At 43.2% G+C, this 27167-nt stretch overlaps 1 protein-coding gene across 11 annotated transcripts in view; it reads right to left on the bottom strand.

Moving 5' to 3' along the window:
* Positions 1–27167, bottom strand: part of MCF2L2 (MCF.2 cell line derived transforming sequence-like 2) — a 158079-nt gene that overhangs the window by 128665 nt on the left and 2247 nt on the right. For 5 of the 11 annotated variants that reach the window (XM_027712877.2, XM_027712886.2, XM_027712887.2 and 2 more), the window contains exon 1: positions 9456–10116. The exons of 2 other annotated variants lie outside the window; for them this stretch is intronic. In XM_027712877.2, coding sequence (XP_027568678.1) covers positions 9456–9597 — 142 coding nt within the window. In that variant the 5' untranslated portion in view covers positions 9598–10116. Of the gene's footprint in view, positions 1–9455; positions 10117–27167 lie in introns of those variants that run through there. 4 more of the 11 variants (XM_027712873.2, XM_027712878.2, XM_027712885.2 and 1 more) reach the window with 1 other exon arrangement.

The following is a 27167-nucleotide window of genomic DNA, read 5'->3' as shown; positions in this document are numbered from 1 at the left end:
TGCTACTCGTATATGCAGTGCTGCTACTGCTGACATGTACCCTCTAGGCTTTATGTCAGCTTTCTAAGCCAACTTCAAAATATTTTGGTATAGACTTCCTTGGATGAAGAAACAGATTTTGCTACTTTTTCCATTTAACCACTTCTTCAAAAACAATCTTTGGATGTTCTTGTTTGACTGGGATTTTTCTTTTTTTTTTTTTTGGTATGTTTTTAAAGAAGTTGTCTTTAAATTGATTGGTAAATCAAAAAAATCAAAATCTTTCTGCTATATAAGTAAACTGGTATTTAGCTTTACTATTGGTACATTCTACAAAAATACACTGGTGTGTACAAATTTATATCTATAGTCACACTTCAAGGATTTTGATGACTACTTACTGCCAGAAGGCACCATACATTTATGCACACATCTAAGAATCCTTCATGAATAATCCCCATAAAAGTTAAATTCTACAAACTACTATAAAATTCTTAAAGTACTCTCACTGTTCTGTTCAGGTGCCTTCATATCCCTGCCTATTATGAAGTTACTTCTTATAATAATTCTGTAAAATTATAGGAGACAGATAATAAATTATTAGCAAATCTTCATTATGCATTATGAACAATCCATAATCAGCAAAGATCTAAAGAAACACACCATTCCACATCATTTGCTCAGCAAACTTTTTTTTTGAGAGATATTGCTTGATTTCAAAGAGTGTGTGCGGGGATATGATGGGGGGATGTTACATCCCACTATCCACAAAACTGAAACTTCCCTAAGAAAAACATTAAAGATCAAGGTCTAATCTCAGCATTCGAGAAATTAACCCAGATTTACAGCAGCATGTGACAGCCTCTTGCCTAGTCCCTCAGTTGTAAAAACTTCTTGATGGTTTCCGATTTTTGCCAGAGAAAAGTTAATTCATCATCTTCCCAAAATCTGTGCTTCACAACAATGCTGGATTGCTAAAACACAAATTCCTGCTCAGAGAATAGAACAAAAGAACATTTCCATAATGTCATGTTAAAATTCATCGTGAGTAACAAAAACCACATGTGGCAAACTGCAAATCTAAAATACTCTCACTGCAATGCCCGGACACTGAGCTAATCAAGAGACACAGCAGACTTCATTCCTTCCTCCCAGAGCTTGCCAGCAGACAGTTTCACAGCTGAAACAGTATCTTAGAAAAATTCTACCCACTGGCTCTGCTCTGAACTATTGCATCCAGCAAAATCATTTCAGAGCCTATTCACACAATTTCTGAGCTCAGGAGCTCAGAAATGCTCAGTCCTGAGCAGAGGCCAGTTAGCTCAAAAATATTTCCCTGGTTACTGTCATTGGAGACAGACAGTGAGCCACAGCAGCCACCACTGCTGCCAGCAGCACTGAGTATGTGTAACAGGACCAGCACTGCTCACAGCCGACCTCTCTGCCCAAGGAGACCCAGCCACCTCCTGCAGCCTCCTCCAAGCTGTCACCACCATCTCAGCTCAGATCCCTTTAGAAAAAGTAACAAAAAGATGCTGCAAAGGGCGATGCCTCCCCTTCAGACCCACACACACTCACAAGCATGTGCCCTCCCTTGTGTCCAGACTGGCTTCCTGGTAGTCCCGCTGTGGCAAGGAGTTCTCCTGAGGCAGAGGGAAGGGATGGAGGGAGGCAGTGTTCTGTGGAAGCAGTCCTGGATCTAACCAACAGTGCACCAAAGAGCTGACGCTCTCCTGGAGGAGACTGCACAAATTGCTTAGTAACTGCTTCGAGGCAAACCGCAGCAGAGACCTCTGAGTCGCACCGTACCCAGGCTTTAACCCTCCCCAGGGTACAGCTGCCTGTTCCCGCCCAGGCAGCTCTGCACTCAGGCCCTTGGACACTTCAGAGGCATTCACAGCTTAACACAAACAAGTAAAACTACAGCCCAATAACCAACAAAACAGATTCACTTGCTCAGAATAAGGCATGGAAAGGACTTCCATTAAAATAACTTTAAATAGCAGAGTACCAGGGCCAATGGAAACCAGCAGTGCTGCTGTGAATAGCTGTCTTGGAGTACTATCCCAAAGGCACACCCACACACCAGAGCATAGACCTGTTATTTAAAGGCAGAGAAGACTGCACTATGAATTTGGTTGGAAACATGACTGCAGCTCTTGAGTCGGGGAGGAATCATTTCTACATATCTAGTAAGACACAAGTTTGCACAGTGCATGAAGGGAGTACATGTGCTTTCATGTTGTGTGCCAGTGGTAGTGTTGCATCTACAGCTGTCTGAAGCAATTCTGGGTCACCACTTTAACATTAGATTCATTGATAAAATTGTTCTTTTACTACCACAACCCCCAGCAGCTCAGTAACTGTGGATACAAGTCACTCTTCACCCAGGGTACAGCACAGCACCTGTCCCCTAGGATGTGTGATATAGTGGTAACACCTTGTTTCTTCTCTAAGTCCTGCCATCAGTCAGGCTCAAAAAAAGACAAGTGTCATTCATTTTATAGATAAGGAAACTGAGGAATGGGGAGAGGAATCCAGGTCACCAGCCAACCTCAATATCCCACCTGTAAAATGAGCAGCAAACCAAAGTTGTTCAGACAGACAACTGGAGTGGATCTGTCTTAAGGACAACGCACCCACTGTTTCCATCCTTACCCCATCAGCCAGCCAGCACAAATTCTCACAATGTTTATAGTACAGCATAAGAAAACTAACACAATTTTCTGTGTAGTTACAGATAAATGCCAAATCAAAGCAGAAAATCACTGTGCTGGTATGAGATATGTATGAGTAGTGTTACAGACAGACACTTCTTGGCAGATAAAGGTAGATTAGGAAAGTGGCAAGATGCATAGTATGATTTTTACACTGCACTTCCTTTCCCCAGCCACTCCTACACTGCATGCTGAACGGGTGAATTTACCGCTGCGGTGAGTGTATAATGTTACCCTCTGCTGCCTTTACCAGTGTAAGTGTCCACGTGTAACGAATTTACAAAACACGTCTCCCGTTCCAGATACGTTTTGCTCTCAGGTGAGAGATTCCCCTCCAGCTCTTGCACACAGCGGACACACAACAGCGCAGTTATTCACCGAGCCCAGCTCAGCTCCGGGGGAAGCCCGAAACAACCGAAGAGCCCGTGTTCAGCCCAGCCAGCTCTGGGGTAGCCACTGCCCTCTCCAGGGCACCATCTGCCACCTTCCTGCCGGGACTCGGCCTCCCGAGGAGTACAGGTAAGAGAAGCTCCAAAGCGTTATGGACAAGTGTCACATCTATCTAAGTGGCTGCTAAGTGTGCCAGATGATTACAGTCCAAAAATCACTTTAACCCTGTGTATAGAGACGCTGCAAAAGTAGCAGATCCAGCTGTGAAGTTAGATATTACTCTGCAAGTGAATGTGAATTACTGACCTCATGCTGGATTCCAGAGATAAGGAGAGGAATGAAGTCACGACAGAAGAGGCACCAAGAAATTCTGCTTGGTCCGCTACATGCTCAAAGGAAAGCTCATCGTGCAGCACTTTCAGTTTCATAAAATAGATTTACACATGTCAGACATTTTTTATTTGGGTAATTAGTAAAGGCAATTTTAGTCAGCGTCTGTAAAATGTCTTTGTTAAGCTGAAAAGGCTTAGTTGTGCCTCCCTCAGTAGAACAGTATTTTGTACTATCCAAATACTGTCCCACCAGCACTCAGCACACAGAATAGAGTAATAGTGATGTTTCAGTTTTTGTTACTGGGAAGCATCTGCAGTACACATTTAAGTTTACTTAAAAAATAATACCTAAGGACCTGATCCTCAGTTGCTACAATACACCTCAGTTTGACTGAAATAACTTGCACCACACGAGCATCTGACCCCACACGTTCATGTGGTCACATCTGTGGGTGTGGGTCTACAAAAGCTTGACAAGGAATGGCTCATCCCCAAGTGCCTCTAACTCAGAGATCATCTTCCTAGATTCTTTCACTGCAGGACCAGGGAGGTCCACTAGGTTCATTGTGTTTGACTTGTTGAACACACAAGATGTTCACAGAAATTGGATTAAACTAGCATTTTGGAAAGCTCTTTAATCTTATGTTAAAGACTCCAGGCAACTGCAAATCCACTGTTTCCACTAGAGCTGACCTAACACAAAGAAATTGGCTTGTGCTTCAAAGCTCCCACTTTCATTTACAGCCTACTGGTTTTTATTGTGGTTTTGACTTAAAAATGTAATAGTTGTCCCCAGTTTCATCTGTTCTCTGGCAGATCTCACTTTTTGAGTCTAGTGGTAAAGTCAAGGGAAAATGGAACAGAGTATCCCTTTCCTTCACCTCTTCCCATCTCACCTCAGCTTTTCCCAATGCTAGCAGATGATGTAACAGTATCACAATTTCAAAATCAGATCTTCAGCCATGTAGTCCCCTGCTCCTCAGAGGCCCCCCAGCAGCACACTGTCTCAAGGTAGTGACTCAAGAGTTTAGACAAGTAGCCTGAACTCACCAATCCCCAGTTTAATGACTCACAGGAACAGATTCTGAATATGAATAAAGCACTGACTGTGCAGAACAAAGATGCTGAGATATCCTGGCTTAGAAAAGGGTGAAAAAAAAATCTTTGGTCAATAATTCTTGTCTGTTGTAAAAACCTGGAGGATTTTTTTTCCCCTTGAAAAATGGAATTAACTAATAGGATCAGAAATTTGTGCAATAAGACACTTGGCATAGTCCAAATATTCATAAATATGTGGGCTGCTACAACCAAGCTTTATTTATCATTCTTTTATACTTGAGAATGAGTAATTCTACTACATAATGTACAGATGGTGAAGAAGGAAAGTCCGTGGTTTAGAAACCTCGCTGGGCAGGCTAATCCACAGCAAGATTCAGGTAATAAAGCAGCAGCACAATTTGTATAAAAGATCAATACAGCAGAATTGGGTCTTTAAGTGGGGTTTGAAACATCAGAACTGGCTGAAATTAGATAATAAGGTCTGTGGGCATAACCAGGGTGAGAGCTCTGCAGAGATGCTCTCCAAGCTCCCAGTATATTCAGCACCATGTGCCCCTGAAATCTTCTCCCCAGACAGTTTACACTACAATTTAGGCATATAAAAAAAGCAAACTGTGCTATTATATTGTGGTAATAAGTCCCACAAGTTAACAAAACATTGCCAATTACAGCAATCTGTCTATCCGTGTTTAATGCTTTTCCATTTCACGGAATTGTTTCTTGTTCTGGTATCCTGGGAGGAAGGGAAAAACATAAATACCCAGAAGGCCTCTGCTATAACTTGCCCTCTGAGGATTTGTTCTCTTGATCTTCTCAGTACTGCTTATCTCTCAAAATTCTTTTAAAATGGAAATCAAGTTCTGCCTTCCCTATTTTCCTCACAATTCTCTGGACTTTTCTGATTAGGTAAACAGGGTTTAGTATTGCTCAACTGCAGCAAAGCATGCTGCATTATCAACGGGAACAGGTGAAAAGAGACACAAGCATCCAAGATAAAGATCTTCTCTTAGAAAAACCTCTGTGGAAAACAGAATATTTTAATTTAGCTGTTTTCTTTGCAGTAAGAGCCAGCTGGAAAAAAAATTACCCCAGGTTCCCTAGATAGCATTTTATATTAAAGAAGACATACTGAACACAAATACAACATGAACAATTTTGAACAGTGCATGAGGAGGCACTGTAACTGAGTCTCAAGGGGTTTAGAAATTCCTTTCACTTATACTGCAGGTTTTGGTCTTCACATGAAATAGTCACTTTCTCCAGTAACCAGCACCTTTGTGGAAAGGTCAGCCTTGTGGGAAAGGAAAGCAGTTCTCATTAATATTTTACTACTAAAGATGAAGAAGCTCCAAAAAGTCCAAGAAATTTCAGCCTGGACTCAATACAGATTGGAATTCCTTCCACAGATAGCACTGTAACTCATTAACTGCTCCAGTACTTCAGTCCCTTTCCCTCCTTGAACAGATAGACATGAAGAACTGCTTTTCAACTCCAGCAGTAAGAGAGACACAGCAGTAGGACTGAGGAAAGGTTCCCATTATAGTTGGACAGACAGAACTGCAGCATTCCTCTGCTCTACAGAGGACAAAATCAGAAACCCTCTGTTAGCACAATAGACAGGTCCCCACTCCACTGGTAAGGAGGCTCTTGCCTGGTTTTGCAACAGCAGCAAAATCCTGAATAGCCTCAGTAATGAACTGCATACTCCTTAATGTCTGCAGATTTATTACCCTGATTTATGCAGCCACCAGCCTTGAGCACAGATGAAAACCACACATTTATTCCCTTAAAAATATATAATCCAAATGAAGCCTCAAGCTCCACAGCATGCAGAGACATAGTGTAACCAGCAAAGAATCATTCATCCATGTAAAGCCCCCGTAGGTGTGTGGTCCCATTGGCGGACTGGAGCATCACAACAAGGCAGGCTAATTGGGAGCATCTGGGGACAGAGAGGGCCAGTTTGGCAGGAGGTGTCCTGAAGCATTAAAGATGTTCATCAGCAGCTGGGTGACATGAGTAGTCATGTCAGTGCTGAAAGGGCACATGAGCCACAGTCCAAGAATGATGTATTTCATGACAAGAGGCTATGCTTTGCTTTCACCTTCGGTATCTCTTTAGTGAGGAACTGAGAGCACTCCAACAAGGATCAGCCCTGGACTGGAGTCCCTGTCACATTTCTTGCCTGGCTCTCTCAGGGCTCCTTCCCTTTGGTTCTCATAGCTGTGCTATAACTAGCACCTTGGAGCTGCAGATCCCAGAGAGTCTCAAGGTCACGTACTGGTACTCAAAATAGCACCATTTGCACACCAGACCCCAGAGGGGCCTTCAGCACCTGTAGGCAGCTCATGTAGCCTGTTGCAGGGAGCTGGGGCTGTGGAGCTCTGAGCAGGCATCACATGGCCACAGGAAAAATGCCCTTCAGCTGGCCCCTCACAGCAGCACTTCCTTTTTGTAAGCATTCACTGTTTTCATCTCTTTACCTGAACAGGAGACTACAACCACACTTCTAACCACTCATCAGAACAAATCTCGTTGATTCAAAGGAAGCCTTGAAACTCATGTGATCCAGAGACTGGAATAGCTTGGTACAGCACTGCTTGCTGTGGGGTACTGCTGCCGAAAGGCAGGTTACCTGCAGGCCACTGCAGCCACGTGGCCTCTATTTCTGCTGTAGTTACCTGCATGCCTTCCATCTCTTCTCAATAAAATATTTAATAAGAGAGAAAATTGCCACAGAATATTCACAGGGTTCAACAGACATGGCGTGTATGTGAAAAATGCTTCATATTTTGGAGTGCCCGAAGCACTGTGTAAGTACCAGCCAATTAGACCTCAGCAACACTCCAGCTGGATCTTTACATTGCAGAAAGGGTACTCCTAGGTGATGGTAAGTCAGAACATGCCACAGGGAAAAAGGCACATATCTCTAGAGTTTGTCAATGAGTCTTTGCTAGTAGGACTAGCAAGAAGGGGCAGGCAGAATCCAAGTTCTCTGGGACAGATCATCTTTCTTCCTCCGTGTCTATGCACTACAGACTACAAAGGAAAACTGATCTAATCATCAAAGGATAGTCATAACTACACCATCAGGATCCACTTTTTATGGAGGCAGGTAATTCTATTCCTACTTTACAGATAAGAAAACATAGGCCAAAACAGGACCAAAGACGAGCACGGGGTCAGAGTCAGTTCAGAGCGGGAGGAAGGAACCCAGGCAGTGTTGTTATGAATTCCTGTGCCACCTTGCCAGCCCCTTAGCCCTCTTCTCACATTGTCACCGCATGCAGAGTTGCCCCGGTGTGTTCTCACAGCTCACCCAGCTCTAACACTTGCAGCAGGAGGCACCTTGTCCCTGGCAATAACCAAACTTTCGCCCCTCCAGCAACTTCATTGGCAGAATTTAGAACTAAAGCAGCAGCGATGTTTTCTGCCTCACTAAATGGCAACAGGCTCAAGGTGATTTGACACACTATCTGCTCTCCAGCAGAAAATGATTTTTCAAGGGATTTCCTCCCATAATACTGTGCCAGGTAGCCAGCCTCTCAACGTGAGAGGCAGAGATGTTTCCCTGGGAACAGTAACCATAGCAAAGTTATTACCAATCTCTTCTCCTCTCTACCTACAGGAAGAAAAAGAACAGCAGATGCCTGATCTCTGCCTCCAACAGGCCCATGGGCCCCCAGAGCCATAAGAAACCTGGAAACACCTGATCAAACATCCAGGGAGGAACTTCAATGAATTCTGCTGTCTTTTATTGGGATACCAGACATTTCTGCCATACTGTGCTGAACTCGGAATGCCACAGTACAGAGAGTGCAACTGGAAACATCAGTGTGACTGAGAGGTCAGCCAAACACAGCAACGCATAGGTAGGCACCGAGCCCAAAGATCAGCACGGATGGATCACCCACAGAAGCAGAGGTACAATGGACTGGCTTTGCAGTTTTCAAACCCTGACATTGTGTGTTAGAGCCCTATTAAAGAAAGCATCTGCAAACCCCAGTTTGTAGGCAGTAGCTGCCGGCCGATGTCCTGCTTCTGGTCCACCTCTTTTTCTACAGAATATTCTCCATTTACCACATTGAATGCAACTCTCTTTGCTGAAGAGCTAATTAAATCATAATAAACAATTCAGATTGAAAATACAATCATATTGCATGCTTTTGGGGATCCTTTCATCACGTATTAGTGAACATGTTATAATGGATTTGAGGTTTACTAAGTATTTATTCAAGTTAACACAGCAAATGAAAGGGGGCTGTTTGGTTAATCTTTCTTTCAAATGTCACATAAAGAAAAAGTGTTCTATGATTCAGCAATCTTGATATGTGACTAAGCAGTCAACAGCCTAGATTTCAACTATTATCACTCCAGAGTTAACATGCAGTTAGCACAAATTGCCAGAACACCAGTATCTTATACTAGCAACCCACTGAGAGCAGAATATTGCCCTGTACCCAGGCTGACTCACACAGAGCACAAAAAGCTCCATAGTCCAACTTTCTGAGTACAGTGAAACTAGAATCTTCACAGAGAGAAAGTTAATGACCTTCTACATAGTAATTTAGGAGAACAGGGTGACAGGTTCAACTGGGTCATGAAACCCACTGCCCCAGCTTCTTACATTCATTTCAAAAAAAGTATTTTCCTTGCACAGCAAATACCTGCTCCTGACATATACAGAAAAGTCAGTGTCTGACATCCGAGTGAAATAAATATTTATTCAGAATGAGCTTAACATTCATTTTAACCTCCTTTAGGTCAAATCATTGCAAATATCCCAGAAATAGACAGCCAAGTAAAATGCTGCAGCCACACCTGAGTTAATATCCAAATCCAGCCAGTTGCCTTTATCTGTCACTGACTCCTCAGAGAAAGCATTAGAAACATAATCTCTTTTTTGCAAATTGCCTGGGAATGCAATGCAGCTCCCATTAAGAGAAGATGCTATTTTGTTTAAAGATGCTGTACATACCTTTCTTTGCCATGCGCTCCAGCCTAATGCATCCTCCTATAAAATCATGGTAAGATTTCATTTCTCCCTCTGTTATCCGGACAGCAGTGAAAGGCAGATTCCTGGGTACCTGTTGTCCACATTTCCGACACCGAGAAGCCATTGCCACAGCTCAGAAGACTCTTGTCGGGAATCTGCTCTCTGTTTGCTGGAATCCAGCCTGATTCTTCAGCCGTCAGTCCAGGCTGGTGACTTTATCCCACTTAGTTCATTCAAGGTCACCCTCGCCAGCAGGATGTTCGCCATCGCAATTGGCTAAGACTTTATAGGCTTAGTGACTGTGTTTGTTTCTCCCTCCTTGCTTTCAATATCAGTTTACTTTAATCTCTCATTCAGAATGAAAGCTGTGAACCTCAGCACAGCCCATGCCCTGAATGGCTTCCTTATCATTAATTTAAAGCTGCCTTACAAGCAACAATGACGAGAGAAGATCCCAGAAGCACATTGCAAGATCACGGAATGACTCCTAAGGAGCATGCCAGACAGGTTCACAAATAATTTTTCCTCGAGAAAAGGGTTTTCTTCATGATTTTTGGTCCCTTTCAGGCTTATGATTTTATGATTCTTCATCTCTCAGAATGGATTTTTTTACTTCTGCATTTCAGCTTGGGCAGTGCAAGGAGACTGCTCTGCAGAGCTGCTCAACCAATTACTCATATGTCTGGCAGTGGCACTGGGAGGCTGCAACTGTACAGAAAAGCCCTCTGCTGCTGTGCACAGTCCCTGCTCATAAGATCTGATAATCTAAATGAACAGAGTAGCAAATGGAGGACAAGGGAAATATTGCTGGCAGACATGCTCTGCTAGCTGTGCAACCCCCCAACCAATTTTGTTTAAAAAAGAAGTTGGATCAATCAATTTGACACCAAAATGAGAGATTTGAAACATCCATTAAATCTCTTTGAAGGGGCTGGGTATTTACGTTGATTTTTTTTCCTTTTTAACAACTACTATAATACAAATCACTGGTTAGAGAGCTTTGTGAAGAAACAAGTACTTGGGGAACTGAGTACAGAGAGCACGCAATCCTGATGCAGTAGAATAAAAAGGAGCCTTCCCTGGGATCTGGAGGGAACTGCACAGGAGATGCATAACAGGCACAAGGCCAGCACTGGTGACAGTGCAAAGAATACAGTGAGAACCCAATGAATCAGGGCTGAGCTGCCACCCAGAGCTCATCTGCAGGGACCTGAGCACAGAATGAGCTTCCTGCAAGGACCTTACACACAGCCTGAGAACCTTTGCCTTCCTCTGCCTCAATCACTAACACCTGTTGGCACTTCACACAGTGCCAGAAAAACATCCAGTGTGTTCAGCTCATGGCCTACTCAGATCACAGCTGATCCTCAGGCACAGAGTGGGAAAAGAGAAGGGTAATTAATCCAAATCAGAGAATGAAACAGAGGGAACAAAGATGTTCAGGAGAGAAAAGCCTCACATGGTGCTATTACTAAAATGGTGAATAAGTGTCTGGACTGCATTGAATGCCTGTAAGCTGAAGCACACAGAAGTCAACTCATTCCTCTGCTTCTATCCCATTTCACAAACTTGCAGCTTCTCCCCTGCCAGCTCTGCTGCTCCTCAGCCACACAGTAGGAGCTGTTTAAGCTTCTTAACCCAGCACACACAGACTGACCATATAGTAAAACAGCTACCAGACTTGAGAACTGAGCCTCTGGACCTCCCTCTTTGACCAAAGAAAGTTATAAAGGACATTGCCCCTTTTACGGTAAAAGACTTGTGCTACCCTGCCCCCCAAATTTGCTACATGGCATGAAGCTGCTCTTTGCCAAAACACTGCCTGCAAAGAGAGGACAATGATGTACTGAGCTGTTGGATGACCTGATTCATTAGCATTTGTAAAATATTTATTAGAGCTTCCATAGAGAAATCCCCAGGGGACAGCAATATTTTAGAGATAGGGAGAGCAGTGGCACAGAAGGCAGAATTAATTTGTAGAAAACTGCCATCACGAGATAAGAAAACTAGAAAAACAACCCCACTGTTTTATCTTTAAATCTTTCTTCCATCATCATTTCTTTCATTACAGGGGCTCAAGGTGTCCTTCCATACACAGGCAAACACAATGTACCTTAGAAAATAAACTTTGCTGACAATATATTCATGTCTGACATACACAGATTAATTGCACTTCAACCTTGCACACGTATAGATATACAGTGAGGGAGAATCCAGCATTTGTGGCAATACACTTCTGTCTGCCACTCTTGTGTCCTCTGCTCCCACCAGTATCTACATGGCTTAGCAACAGGAGGATCTGTGAGATGCTCCGTTCCAAGTGGGAGACTTGACTCTGGAAGTGGGATGCAAGAAGAAATCTGCCCTAGGTGTGAGCTTTGGAAGCACAGGTAGCCACAGCACGCAACAGGAAAACTATCTAAAATCATCTCTTAGTCTTTCCCTAGGAAATCCTGATCCATTACAATGCTCAATACAAAACTCTGATGCCTGGGGTACCACTGCCATCACCCAGCTCCAGACCAAAAAATGAGCTGACTGCAGCTGCTCCACATTGAGCAACAAGGCACATAAGAGTTACCTCAGGGACTGAGTGCTGTGCTGAAAGGACTGGGATGGATGGACAAAAGGATCTGTTTATTCTCCTGTAAGTGCCATTTCATTCCCACATCACAGGCAGATGGGTTGGCTTCTCCTGACACGTGTGGGAAACCTCTGACATGGGAGCGCTGAGAACTGCCCTATTTCCTACCACAGATCACCTCTTCTGTACTGCTCTGGATGTATTTGCACAGGACCTGCTGCAAGGGCTGGCTTGCAGGAATGCTTTTATGTAACACGTTACCAAACACACTCAGAGTGGACGATTGATTTTAAGCAATTTTCCTCCGTTAGCTGAAAAGTATCAGTCTGACTGACAGCAGGTCACTGCTCTTTGCATGCAGTAGGGGGGGGGGCAGGTATAGAAAATGGTAAACAGGCTTCCCTGGGTCTTCTCCATAATAACAGAATGGAAGCTACTTTGCTGCTGCTGCAGACAACCACAGCAAAATGTTACGAAAACCTAAGGAAGGGACATTTTCTGCTCATGAATTGCTAGCATTGCCTAGCAACATCATCTGGCTTGGTCTGTCAATGAATAAGCAAGTAAATAAATTTATGAAATTGTCATCAGAAATTTAAAAAACCAAAACAAAATAAAAAATCCCCCACCCCACAACCCATGACCCAGATATCCTCAGATGCCATTAACCAAAACAGCCTGCAAAGCTGCACTAGTTCTGACTTTCATCAGAAATACCAGTTTACCTTGGAATTGACACTTGCTGGAAGGTGCTTCCTGCCGTGACTGTGTGGCCAGAGGATGGCCACAAATTTGAAGTCAACTCAGTTAAATCAGTTTAAGCCCAATATCTCTTCTCATAAAACAATGTGCTTCTGCTTCAAAAAGCAGTGCTCCGATGGTTGGTATCACTGTCAAGCACGAAACATGCAACAAACACGTTAGATCTCAACGATGCTGAGCCCAAGGGATGTAATTTCTTGTGAACAGTCAAGATTTGAGTTTGGGAACAGTATTTATGTGCCAGAGGAAGGAGGAAGAGAACTCTGTTTCTGCTGCATGGGTAAATGAGGCAGCTAGAAAACATTGTAAAATGCTCCCTGTTTGCAGCATAACCCACACAGTCATTTAAACAATTGCAGGGAAACAGGCATCACTTTTCCATCAGAGCCTTGTAAGTTTAAGAAAGTTTAGTGTAGAAAAGACTCAAAAAATTGCCTCTCCTATCCACCAATGATTTAAAAACAACAAAATATAAAAACCCAACAGCAAGAAGACCAGTAGATCCCCCCATCGATGTATATAACATTCCACAAGCCTGAGAAATAAGTGATCTAAATCCAATGCCAATATTAGGATCGATACACATCGAAGCTAAGAAAATAATCTGTATTTCATTTCTGAAACCCCAGCTTCACATTTTCCTATTTCATATGTGATGTTTTATCTGATGTTTGAACTGATCTTTGATAGCTATGCTGAAACACATTTTCCTTTTGCATATATGTGACCTTCTTTCTGCCTTCCCCGTCACCCAGAACATGAATCTGAGGCATTTCAGCGGTTTGACACAAAAGTTTATTTTCAGAGCACACTTGGTGCTGCTACAGGTAACATCTATTCCAGTGTTCAGCTAGGAAATGGAAACTGATCTTTTCTATTAACTTCCATTTATTTTCTAATAAAAAGCATACCAGGACTGCATCTCCCTCCTTTTTTAATAATGGGCTACATCCCAGACATTGTTTTAAGCCCCAAGGAGTTAAAGTAATAAGCAGAGGAAAAAACATCTCTGTTCTTGAAATTACTTTTAGCATACAGCACTGTTGCAATTACAACATACATTTCCTGCACTAGAAGGCACTAATTCCAGTGCCATATGGCTTCAGAATCTCATTACACTGATCTGCTTAAAGTGACTTCTTAACGGACGAGCAAAACATTTTTGGTCACCTTCAGCAGAGGAAACAACAACTCTGCCACTGTTGACGCACATTTACTCCCACGCAAGCAGGGAGTAAAGTGGAGTGAGTAGAGTGAAGATCAGAGGACAACCTTAGCCAAGGAACTTCTCTTGCCATCTCAAAGCTGTGCAGACATCCAGGGTTAGTCAAGGACTGTTACCATCATTATAAAAAATAAAAAACCAACCAACCAAACCAAACCAAAACGGGCCAGTGCCATTAGTGCTGGATTAAAGAAGCTTCCCAGGAGATCAGGAGATGAGCGGAACCTTCATTGGCCAAGCAGTGGCACGAAGTGCTGCAGCACCTGGCTCTTGACCTCTGCAGCTAAGTGCAGATCACCAACAGCAGGCATTTCTGTCCTGCTAGGAATCTGCTCGGCAAGATAAACAGATTCTCAGAGTTACCAGTCTGTAACTGGCACTGGGGTAAAAATCAGCTAGATCCAGGGCTTAGGCTTGGATGAAAAGTTCTTCCAATCCTGATCATGAAAATGCTTAAGGACCTAAGTGAGACCAAGAAACTTTCTGAGAAATACATACCCAAAACATAGCTCCTGGTTTAAAGTCAGGGGAATAAACTGAAAGACACGTAAATGCAAAAGGAACAGATAGCAGAGACACCGGATAACCAGTGGCTGTGGCCCATAAAACTGGGCATGTCAGCCCCCATCATCCTACACTCCTAAACACCATGGTGACCATACAACCAATGCATCTGAGAGGTGGATGCACAGGCACAGGCTTTGTGCCATGGCCCTCCAGCAGCACCTTGAGTGCTGGAAAAGACAGTCTGGATTAAGCAGGGAACATGTTTTTCTCTTCTCTGTCCTCTGCCACTGCACACACCAAGTCACCCCCAGAGCCATGGCAACCCTGGCCCGTGCCATCATCCAGGGCACTGCACTGGAATCACTGCACTATTCCTCCTTCTCTCCCCCTTCACCTTTTCCTCCTGGCAACCAACCGCTGGAGCGCTCACAGAGCAGAACAGCTGCTGGATCCATGCAGCCAAGACCACCAGGGCAGCTTCTTTCCCCGAGGAGCAGCTGTGCACATTCCCTGACGGAAGCATCATTTTTTTGTTGTTGTTGCAATTCATAACTTGAAGCAGATAAAGGAGAACCAGAAAGACACAGGGATAAAAATAGGATCTGTGAGCATCACAAGGGCTGTTGATACTCAAGGCTTTTGGACATATGCCAAATGTTAGCTGAACAGGAAGATAGAGCTTCTCACATTACAAAGTACAGTAAAGGTATTTTCAGTGTTCTATTGCCATCTCTCAAGCACTCAGCATCGGTTACCATGAGAAGCAGGAGATTGGGCTTCAGAGACTATTGATTTTCCCTGTTTCTATATCTGTGCACTGAGGTTCACTCAGTCACTCTGTGCAGTCCTCAAGGAAAAAGGAGCTCCTCTGAGACTTTCTTAGACGCCTTTTTGACTGATTGGGCTCTCAGCTGGCAGATACACATCAAACACACTCCTTTAACATCCTCTAGGGCAAGGCTTGCATTCGTCTAAGGAATTGAGGATAAAATCATCAAAGAGGAGTTACTGCCTCTAGTCTGGCTACTGTAAAGTATACCTTATCTTTTTTTCCCCAGGACAGGGCTGCTGTCAGAAACCAGAAGTCTCTCCTGAAGGACCTGCCCACATGGTAGTTTCTCCATGCTGGGCACCTGCAAATGAGAGGCTGCAACACTCTCCTCTGTGTGCACCCACAAGTGCAACCACACAGAGCAGCTGGATGCTTGGACATGCCTACAGCCAGGTGGTAGGAATCTGTCCTGCTCAGTGCCTGATGCTGCAGAGCTGTTCCTTCTTCACATCCACCCACAGCCTTAACCCCTGTGCTGTTCCCAGTTTATCCACCCCAGCTTTGTCTCTAAGTTATCAGTTGTAATAGATTTAAGGTTCTACAAAGACACAATCTATGGAGTGATTTCCCAAGTTACACCAAAGCCTGATGCGTAGCAGAAAAATGAAGGGATGGATAACCTGCCAGCATGTGCATCACTGAGCATCCTGTGAGCACTTCATTGACCTCTCCCCACCCGGAGCGCTGCATCATGCACCAGGCACAGCAAGGCAAGATGTTGCCTCACCACACACAGCCATACCCCCAGACCTCTCCCTCTCCTCCCCAGCCAGCACAACTATTGGGTTTTGTCACCCTACCCCATCTTGAATATGTAAATAGGGTAAATTTACAGGAAATGAGAGTTGCAATCCTTTGTCAAAACGAGGCAAGAGCTGCTAAAATTATATGGAAAATGGCCAGCTGGGATAGAAAAAGTATTAGCATCAAAGCCTCATTTTCCATCATAGCAAGCCTAAAATTATTCAGGGATATCTACTAAAAGGCAAGTAGGTCCACACAGTAAAAAAAAAATCTGTAAGCCAGCTTCAGGTGCAGAAACAGTATAAAGCTGCACCTGAGACAACTTTTCCTATGAAGGCAGCACGAGGGTTTCTCTGTAACACTGCACTAATGCACAATGGCCTCCCCTGTCAACCCCAAGTGTCCTGCTGTCAGGACACGAAGCATCCATGTGCTGGGATGTGCTGAGCACTGTCTGCACAAAGTTAGACCTCCAGCCCACATGAAATAAGGACAGTGCTTTGACTTGAACAGCACCATGGACTTAAATCGCCTAAAGCTGAGTGGTGCAGTGTTCTGATGAGATAAGAAATTGCTCTTTAGTCTGTCAGGAAGCCCCATTGCAAGTGCTTTCTGCTGACCAGAACAGATTAACTCAATAAAATGTATCTAAATCCCACATCCGTTTATGGACCTTAGTCCCAATAGATGTACGTCCACTTCATGGAATGCAGCATTAAATAATGCTGCATTCACTTCTCCAGTGAATCTCAGCTGAGCACTCTGGCACCACAGAGAGATTGTTACTCTCATGAAATAGACAATTTCCTATTTAATTGCCAATAAAAGAATATGTTTTAAGAATAATATTTTTCTTTTGTTGTATTTGAGAATGCATCTGAGAACTATTTGAAGAAGTCTTGGGGGGATGAATAATTTCACTGAAAGTTTTGCCCCACAAAAGCAAATAATTGGGGAGAAATGTGCTAAATAAATCCATACATCTCCCTCTGGCTTGAGAGCTCTTTGAATTGGCTTAACAATAATTTCAGCCCCTCTTCAACCTTTTCTTTGCTGCTCCTTTGTAGCATAAACTCACATAATTCTACACAATATTTTCCTGTCTCTTGTTTAAATATACTTGCTTCAAGAATAGCAATCAACTGTGAAAAAAAATAAAGCAATATTTATAATTGTGTCAGAAGCACTGTAAGAACCCACCAGTGAACTTTAAAATCTCAATACAAATGATGAAGCATAAGGAAAAAATCTTCAGCTGGGAACCGAATCCCAAGATATTCATATAGTTTGCCTAAGATCAATTGCAATTACTGCAGTAAAGCTGTAAAATATATGGGGACATGCTAAGAAGTATCCTTTTCTTGGTTGCAGCCTTGAGCACAGTACACAGAGCGACCCTCAATTTTATTTTATGTCATTTGTAGGTATCTCTGTCTTTTCAACAATGTAATTTAAAGCAGTGTTTTGCTCATTAAGGTTTTGCAGTGTTCTGTTCCAGGCTAATTACTACTACACACACTTGTGGGGCAACAAGTCTGATAGTGAAGGCTGCTGAAACTACTAAGAATGACCTAATTGAGTGAAATAAAACCAAAACACTAAAAAGGAGTCTTAACATCAGGTTCAGTGACTGATCCCAAATATCAGCACTGGTAGTGGACATGGCAAGTATTTTAGAGCACATGGGCTGTACTGAGAAAGTATTTTGCATTTGGCAGCAGTATTGTAGTCAGGGTCCTGAGTACTTTAATTAGCCTGAACTCCCAGAGCATTCTCACCTGAGGCTCCCACCAACACACCCTCCATCCAATGTTTCAGCTACTGCATTTGTGAGGGCCCCCAGTCCCTCTTTCCTGTATGCTGTGGGTGATGCTGTTTCCAGCTGCTTTCTCTGCTGTTCGTGACCTGCAGTTTAGACTTGCTGGATTAATTTAGACCTGATATATAATTTGAGTCTCTCACCACCTTTGCTCAGTTATTACGGGACAGCGCTCTGGGGGTGAGAAAAACCATACTAATGCCAGCCTTATTTTTCTGCAAGGCATATTCCTAGCTTTTGTATTTTCTGGTAGATGTTTAAGACTTTTAGTAACTTCTGTAGTGTTTAATTAATATTAATAATTTTTATTATCAAAATCATGACAGATTCCCACATTTTCTGAAAGAGAAGCTGGTATAAGATTAGGCTCTTTCTTATATTTTCTAGATATTAAAATGAACAGATGTGTTTACTCCTAAATAAAAAAATAGATTTTATGTAAAACTTAAACTATGATTACTAAAAGGATCAATAATTACACACATGTAGTGAAGTGATGTCCTTCTATAGTATATCCCAGTTTGCATGAAAAGCTTAGATAGAGTACTTTTGTACCCCGATTTTCAAAGGTTCAACACCCATCTCACAGGGTATTTATCTCTGGAGACCATGGCTTTCTCCGAACTCGTGATGTTGGTATTTTGCACTCTCATGCTGTGGCCTCAGGAGGAGATGCCCCGGGCCTGCGGGGCTCGGCCAGGGAATGGTTCACCCTCCCGCGCCCTCCAGCGGCTCTTCCGCAAAAAGGCAGCGGTGGGAGCGCCCGGATCTTTCCATCAACAGAGGGTAACTCCTGGGTACCAGTACCGGCTAAAAACGCTTGGAGAAGGGGTTTGAGGGAGTGAGGCTCCTCTGCCCATCTCTGTAACACCCTGCCTTTCAGGTGATCCCGGAAAGGTCTGACCCTTTCCTTGAGGGACAGTGACAGTAGAAACAGCAGTGCCAAGCGGAGCTGATGTGCCCTCTGCTCCTTCTGCTGCCTTCTCCCCCTCTCCTGCACAGCTGCTTCCTGAGAACAACACACACGCACACACCCCTTCCTCAGGCAGCAGCCCTGCTCTGTACCCTGCTGGAAAGAGAAGGGTGCAGGGGATGACGGCTTGTGTTTCATTTCTCCTTCTTATGACTGGACTGGGAAAAACTTGCACAGATGTGACACCCCAGCACTGAAGGGGACAGTGGGACAGGCAGAGTGTGGCCCGTACAGAGCTGCTGTTGCAGGTACTGGGGTAGAATGGGCACAGAATATCACTGACAGGCTCCTCTTTGCTCTCTCCCACCAGTTCTGCTCTTCCCAGGGCACTTGGATGCCGGCTCTCTGCTCCCATTCAAGATAAAATATGCACAAGGCTCTACTGTATAGTCAGAGTGTAATTCAACATGATCCAAAATGACAGTTGCACACTGCTGAAACTGCATTCTCTCCCAGCTGAAAACAAAGCCAAAAAGATGGATTTTTATGAGCTATCAAAAAAAAAAAGGACCAAAAATTTTATCTCAGACTGAACTGTGACTTCAGTCAGCTGTGAAGCCCCTCCTGGATTCTTCAGAGTGGAATGGGAAAAGATACTAGACACTGATAACAGTGCAAATATCTGAGACAGATGAAATTGTGAGAGTAGCTTTGAATTTCTCCTTTAAAAAAATTGGAAAGTTTGTTTTCACAAAATAAGCTGATCGCCATAATAAGGATTAATCAGATTTTCCCAGCAACCTTCCTGCACCAACTACTGGCATGTAACTGCTGGGAGCTCTCTGAGTTCTGTACCTGATTACAGCTCAGGGTCATGCTAAGGCCATGGCTATTTTGGTTTAAAATAACGTTTTCTCTGGATGTTGCAAGATCAATAGTATGGCTCCTATGTATGTCATCAGCTTTGGCTTTCATGCTGCAAACACCAATATTGATCCCTTCAAAAAGTAAGCCTTGGCTTCAGAGATCTAGGAACTACAGTGTAATGGATAACAGTGAACTTTAGACCCTAAGGGAGGAAATATTTATAGTCATGTTTTGTTAGGTGAAGAATTATTGATTGATAAAAAGAGGCAAACTCTTCTGATAGTAATTCTAGCCACAGCAATTCTATTAGAATATGAACTCCGCACGAGGAAAAAAATGCATTTGGAGTGTCAAGCTTGTAACACATATAGCTAACAGACAGTATATTCAAATATATATTTTAACAGTCAAATAATCTCATTTCTACTTATCATTGCTACTTGAGCTGTGTCTGTTTTGTGCACTTCTTTCCCTGGTACCTGTCTGTCAGCACGTGCACATCCTTGGAAAGTGATAACTAAACTGGAAATATTGCAATAATAATAACTGGAGATGCCAGTAACTGTGGGCTTATTCCCTACCTATGTATAATTAAAATATGGCTGCTATCTTAAAGGTCTTGGAATTTAAAGGCAACAATCACTCTCTTGAAATACTGAAAGATACCCTCTCTGGTTTTAGATTTTCTTCACCTCTTCACATGCCAGTTTCCTGAAGTGGTTCTCCCGTGGGAGTATAGATATATATAAAATCTCTGGAGCTCAAGGCATGTATTGAATGAGGAGAGTCAGATCCTGTCTGCAGCTGTTGCCAGGTAGTCTACAATGCTGTACATCAGCATTGTTTGCCTTGTATTTATGTCTTGGAACCACAGATAACTGCTCTTGTATTCGGGGCCAGCTGTAGACAATTCATTGCCCAAGGGAAACTGGAAATCACAGAGCTCACGATCATGCAGAGGAAGCAAGAGCTAAATGGTTTGCAGCCCCTCATATCTCGTTGCCCTGGGCAACAGCCTGCACTGCGGAAGTGGCAGATCCAGCCTTTCTCCTACCAATTCTGTAACATATGGTGTTAATATAGGGATAGATACTATGACAGCCCTGCTGTAGGACAGTTGGGGTGTTCACATATTAGGTGATATGAGTGGGTGCATAAACAGTCTCAGGATAAGAGCTGCTGGTTTCCATCCAAGATCCTTGAGGCACAGATGGAGGTAACCGGAAGCACAGGGATTACAGGCTGTGCTCACGGATGTGGGGAATCTGACTTGAGATCCTCTCAGCTTGGCTTTCCTTGAGCTCTGGCAGGAACTGACCCAAGATCCCCACGTGAACTCAGGAAATTCTGATAGTAGGTGCTAAGTCTCTGTGCTGCCTCTTATATCTGTTTGCAGCAGCGGCTACAGCTGGGTCAGCTAGAGCTGAGTGCACTCAGACAAAAATACCTGTGGAGTGCTGAGTATCAGCAGTTCCCCATTTATTCACACAGAAATAGAGAAATCTTCGCACCTTTCTGGATCAGAGCCATTTTCTTGTATTATTGATGAGACATTGTTTCCTGTCACTTCTTTGCAATGTTTCAAAGGATTTTGGCTTTTGCAGAAATTTGACCTTTACTCCCATGCTTGAGTAATCCAGGTCAGGAATCAGACCTGGACTAATATTCCAAAAAGGACCTTAGTATCTCTATTTAAGCTTCCAGAGAGTCACCTTTACTACACATCTGTCCCCATGCCAAAGTGGAGCCTTTCCTCTGCTAAACTCACCAGCTTTTCTTTACAGAGTTCCTGCTCTCTGAGCAGTACCTCCCTCCATGCCACGATTTACAGAGCACTTAAGGTATTTACAACTGATGTTTTTCCACCTATGCATGTAACAGTGGGCTGTTTCTTCACCCTGCCTCCATTCTGTTCCCTGGTTTCCATTCTGGCCGTGTCTGCTGCACTGGTTAGTGTGAATCACCAAAGCTGACTGACTAATAATGATCCATGTGCCGTGTTATCCCTTTCATATCATTCTCCAGCATTTTCTCACATGAGAAGGGTCAGGCAGCTTTGCAGAGAACTTAGATTTCTCCCACTCACCCACTGACCATCTGGGGAAATCCAGATGTTACTGTGCTGAATTCTATAGGGAGGTACAAGAAACTCGGTCAGTGGGCTAAAGCACAGCATTAACACAAAACATTTATGGTTTATCTTCTCCCAAATGCTCCAAGCCCAGCTCTGAAGAACAGGATAAAATATACAGAAGGGACTAGTACCATGTAGTAGACACTGTGCTGTCAAAATTATTTTAGCAGTCACCCGGGTCCAGAAAAGTCCATCCTGGATTGAATACTGAGTCCAACCTCAGGGGCTAAAAGAGGCCTCCAACATAGTGCAAAAGGAGAAAAAGAGTGACAGCCATGGAACTGATGAGCTTATTCTCTACTCATTGAGATGAGCTGGTGCTGCAAGTACCTTCTGAAGTGTTGAACCTATTTCCCCCAGGGAGATGTCCTCTCAGGGAACCTCTTGGATTCAGGCACCATATGGAGGGCGAGAAAAAGGAATTAAATAAAAGATGAGGCAAGAGGTGGAAAAGGGCCCTTGTATTTAACGAGCTGCCAGGAAATGTGATAGATGTCAGCTCATTTTAATTTCTGAGGCCATCTGAGCTTCCCTCTGCCACAGAGATGGGAGCAGACAGGGGCTTCTCTCTACCTCCTTCTGGTCCTATTTGCTTTTTAATCTTGAGACTTAGCAGAATAGTCACAACTGCCCACCCTGCTAGTGAGCAATGACTTCTGCCAGCATCAGCATCTCTCATTGTGCCTGAATCACAGGAGGAAACCTCCTACACTTGCTTTCCCCTGGACAGTCCCTCATTTTCTCCTTCCAGGTAGCCCTGGGCTTGCTCTGGAGTGTTTAAGAGTAGAGGGGGAAGTGCCACAGTCTGACTAGCTCATTGTATAATGCTGTAAAAAGTCATTTTTCTCTTGCTTGTGACCTAAGCTATCTCATTCTTCCTTTTTATTTTAAATTGTTATTTAATAACAAAACTGCTTCTTCCACAAAACAGAAAAAAAAAAAAAAGAAGAAGCAAACAGACAAACAAAAAAACCCCCAAACCCCAAAAAAGTGCAAAAGGAAACCCAAATCCCAACAGAAAACCACCACATAGTGTTTGCAAGAGCCTGCTCTAGAAGTCAGATGTTCCTGCTTTCTGCTTTATTAAAATTGCCACAAAGGGCTAACACTGTCTAAAATACAGTCCTGAGAGAGAGGTGGGTTCAGGAAAGCCATGAGCTGACCCAAACAGAAGACACACAGACTTCCTTGCAACTGAAACATGCATCCTGGAATTACTCATTTGTGTCCCAACTACTTTCCAGGCACCAACAGACAAACTGCAGAGGTGAGTGGAGCTTTCTAGGGATGTACAGGACCTGCTGTCCAGCCCACACAGCTGTGGAAGGGCATCACCACTACCAACAGCTAAACTTGGTTTCTGTCATCTGATTTTCCTTTACTAATTTCCGTGGATGTTAAACACTCCTCCATGCCAAGAAACAAACACCCACAAGCCATTACTGAGAAAGACTAGAAAACAAAGGACAGAGGGAGACTGCTGTGGCATTAGATATAACAGCAGCAATGTGGAGGCTTTTGAAAAAAAGAGTGACTTACAGATTGACAGATTGGATCACACCTCAGTTCCATCCAGCCTAGTTCCCTGTCTCCAACAGTTGCCATCACAACATGCCTAAGTAGAAAGTGTGAAAACCTTGCAGCAAGCAGATGGTGGATAGCTACTGCCATTGCCTTTTCTTTCCAACATCCTGCTCTCTTACTGGCTTGAGAATGAAAGCTCAGGGTATAACAGCCAGTTTTGGGGAGAACATCCATAAATGAGAAAACTGCTAGGGCTGTAAGCAGCCTTTCAGTTCTGTGGTGCTCTGCATGGCTCTCCTTACTGCATGCTGCTCTGAAAGAAATTATTAACAGTAACACACCTGGATAGCGCAAAATTTTTCTACCTTTTTCTTAAATTCTCTCAAGGATGCCAGTGTCTCATCTCATATGAAAAAGTCCACAGCTAAAGTGGAATATTGAAGAGAAACATCTCTGAGCTGTTCTCTCCTGAAACAGAAGCAGCCTTAATGCAAGCTACTATTTCTTCTGGTTCTGGGAAGCTCTTCAGTCACCTCTGTCTCCCTAAACATGAGACAAAACTATTACATAAATATTTTGCTTTGAGACAAAAAGTGTTCTGGATCCCCAACTCATAACAGTTTCTTACAGTCTTTATTTCTGATCATGTCTCAACAAAACAGGTTAGAATGTGGGCTTTAAACAAGTATGTGGTACTTGCAATATTCTACACTTTGGAAAGTGCACTAGGCACATCTGCAAATTTTTTGTGAGAGCTTAATTTCCACTTTTTATAGACACAAACTTTGCAGCAATAACAAAACACTTTTAAACAGTTCCTTGCTAAACAGTTTCTATAGAAACAGCTGCAAGAAATAGGCCATATAGAACGGAGCAAAATTAATAACCACAATCTAGGAACAAAAAATTAAACAAGTAGCTTTTTTAAGCTCTGAAACTAAAAAAGATAAATTGTTATCTTTCATTTCCCACATCGCACTTTCCCACATGGAGTCTCTTAGATCTAACAGAATGAGCTTATTAGTATTTTCTTCACTAATTGCACCTTTCTCTTCAGTTACTATTTTCATATTTTGCATGAACACAATGTTTTTGACCTCTGCCACTTCACCAAATTTGGTAAAAATTGGCCAATGGTTCAAAAGCTTTACTGGGGTACAGAGAGAAAGATGCAGATAATATGATCACAGCTCAATGTTTTTACAGAAGTAGGTTAATGGGGAAAGGAACTCCAACCTACCACTTCCCGTTAGCATGAGATCCCAAGTAAATTTAACAGACATATTTTTGAAGTTTTCCGTTGTCATATTTCATTGGGAATGCAAGGATAGATGTCCATCCCATGCCTGTATATGACTTTTGGGTGAAAAAACCCGGTGTGCCGTGGTCAGTGGAAGGACCAGTTGCCCCCAGCTGCACACCAGAAATCCGTAAGTAGGACAGAGCTGCAGAATCAGTGGTTCGAAAAGAGTTCCTGAAATGCATGAACAATCTAAAACAAAGGGAAGAATTTTCTATTGCAGGCAGGGGAATTTCTATTGCCTTGATTTCGGCCTTTGCAGAGAAGTAGCAGAGGGCCTATTTGATACGGTGCCTCGAAAGCTAATTTCTTGCAATATCTCTTTTGAGTGCCCTTGATGTACACAGGCAATATCAGAATCATTGCAATCGTCTCTCCAGCTGTGACATATTAGATTATTTCTGGCTTTGTAGCATAAAGCAGATTCTGTGACTTGTGATGCTAAGCCATTGGCCTCGGACAAGTGCCAGCTCGGGTTATTCCATTCTGCTGACCTAAATTCCTCTCACACAGTCAAGTGGATGCAGTATCATCCTTTACTTCCTGTTCTGAATTGTAACACAGGTTCTCTTCACTCACACAAGTATTTTACACAGCTCCCTCAACTCTGGTTGTTAAGCCAAGAGTGGTGGGAACTGACATACTATGGTTAACAAATAGGAATTTTAGGTGGTTGTCTAAGTCCTGAGGTGTCAACCCTAGACCAACTTCTGCCACTGACTTTCCTTTTGATTTCCATCAAGTTATTTAAATTCCTTTTTTTTTTCATTAATTGGACAAATAACAATATACAAAATCAGATAAAAGCTGATTGTATGGTTCTTTTCTTTTATGTAACATTTGTGCAACGTAGTCCTTTCTGCAAATTCACATCACTGCCTCCCCTACCAGGGACACTGACAGCCAGCTCATCTGGATCCACCTGACATTTGAAGATGTGAGGAGCTCTTACAACTTCATTGAGATTTAAGGGGAACCTCTAAGAAAACTCCATCTCTAAAATGCTGTGGAGTTCTTTACTGGCAACAGAGGACCCAAGCTGCTGTCCTTTTCAGACAGCTCACGTTGGTTCTGGCAGCTCCATCCTATTATAAAATCATTGTAAGAAAAAATCCGCGGTAAATGGGGCACGGGGTGGAGGTGCTTGTGTGCGTAACTGTGCCCAGAACGCTGCCCACAAATAGCAAAGCTGGCATCAGACTTCTGGGGACCAACTGCCGAGTGTGGGTGGGCAGTGAGTGCACAAAAGCATATTCTTGTGGGATTTGCAAGCTAGAAGAACTGTGCATGTTCCCACAGGCAAACAATCCTGCCATCGGCACCAGGCACGTCACCCAGCAAAGCTCTTCCCTCCCCACCACAGAAGAGCTGCCACCTGCCCACCTACCCGAAGGACACACTTTTTTCAAAATTGATGAGTGTTTCCCCAACACCTCCCAACAAACAAGTTCAATGAAAGTAGGTTAAATTAAAAAAAGAATCTTGACGCAGTTTTGGTAACATGATTGGGTAGCATTCTGTGCCAGATCTCGGGTAGTAAGCAGAAAGCCTGCTAGTATTCACAAACTACTCCTGTCCCAGGCACCTGTTGTGGCCCCATTACCTCACCCACACCATGGCTATCAGGAACAACCCCAGGGAGGCTGAGGGAGCACAGAGCTCTTTAAGAGATCTAATTTGGTCCTCTGTTGTTTGACACTGTATGAAGATGTGCTACAGTACAGGGTGCATGGTACTAGAAAAGTATCAATTAAGAGAGCAGGGAAATACATTCAATGCTTCGATTTTAACCTGGTAAGGCAGGTAGCTGTATGTATGAAGTCTGTAGCAGGATAAGAGGCTTTTGTTGCAAGCACATGAACTGTCTAACACAACATGAGTCAGCTAATGAGGGATGAGAGCTTTGTCCCAGGACAGATAAGATGAACCCCAGGCAATTAACTATGTTTGTGTCACTCTCATCAATACACTAAAAATAAACTGGTGTGTCATCTACTTGACACAGATCAAAACAATCCCATAAAGAATTTATTGCAAATGTATGTCTTTTTTTTAACTCTCCCATAAAGTTCTTGTTTGGCATTTTTCAAATTTAGTGCATAAGCTTCTTCCCTCCTGCTCCCTGGATGAGCTGGGAGCTGTGTTCCCAAGCAAGGAACATTCTAGACAGGTTGAATCCCATCAGTCCAAGCAGTAATATGAAGGTGACAGTTGTTGTAAAAATAGTAAACATTATAAAGTATGTTCATGGGGAGGATCCCCTCAATTTGCCAAGGCTGAGAGCCCTTTTACTTGCTTGAGATGTAAAGATTCCCACTGAACTTCCAAGAGACCTGTGCAGCTTCCTAGGAATTACTCTTTCAATAAGCTACTGCTGATTCGGCTATGGCAACTCACACTACAAGATGTTATTCATAAACATAGTGCATTATCAGTGGGTTTGGAAGAAATGTTCTTCCTTCAGCCAATGATAAATATTTTAA

Source organism: Pipra filicauda, unplaced genomic scaffold, assembly GCF_003945595.2.
Source record: "Pipra filicauda isolate LSUMZ 115617 unplaced genomic scaffold, ASM394559v2 scaffold98_size3848907_pilon, whole genome shotgun sequence".
Taxonomy (NCBI): Eukaryota; Metazoa; Chordata; class Aves; order Passeriformes; family Pipridae; genus Pipra; species Pipra filicauda.
Note: the sequence above shows the minus strand (reverse complement) of the source record. Positions and strands in the feature narration are given on the sequence as shown.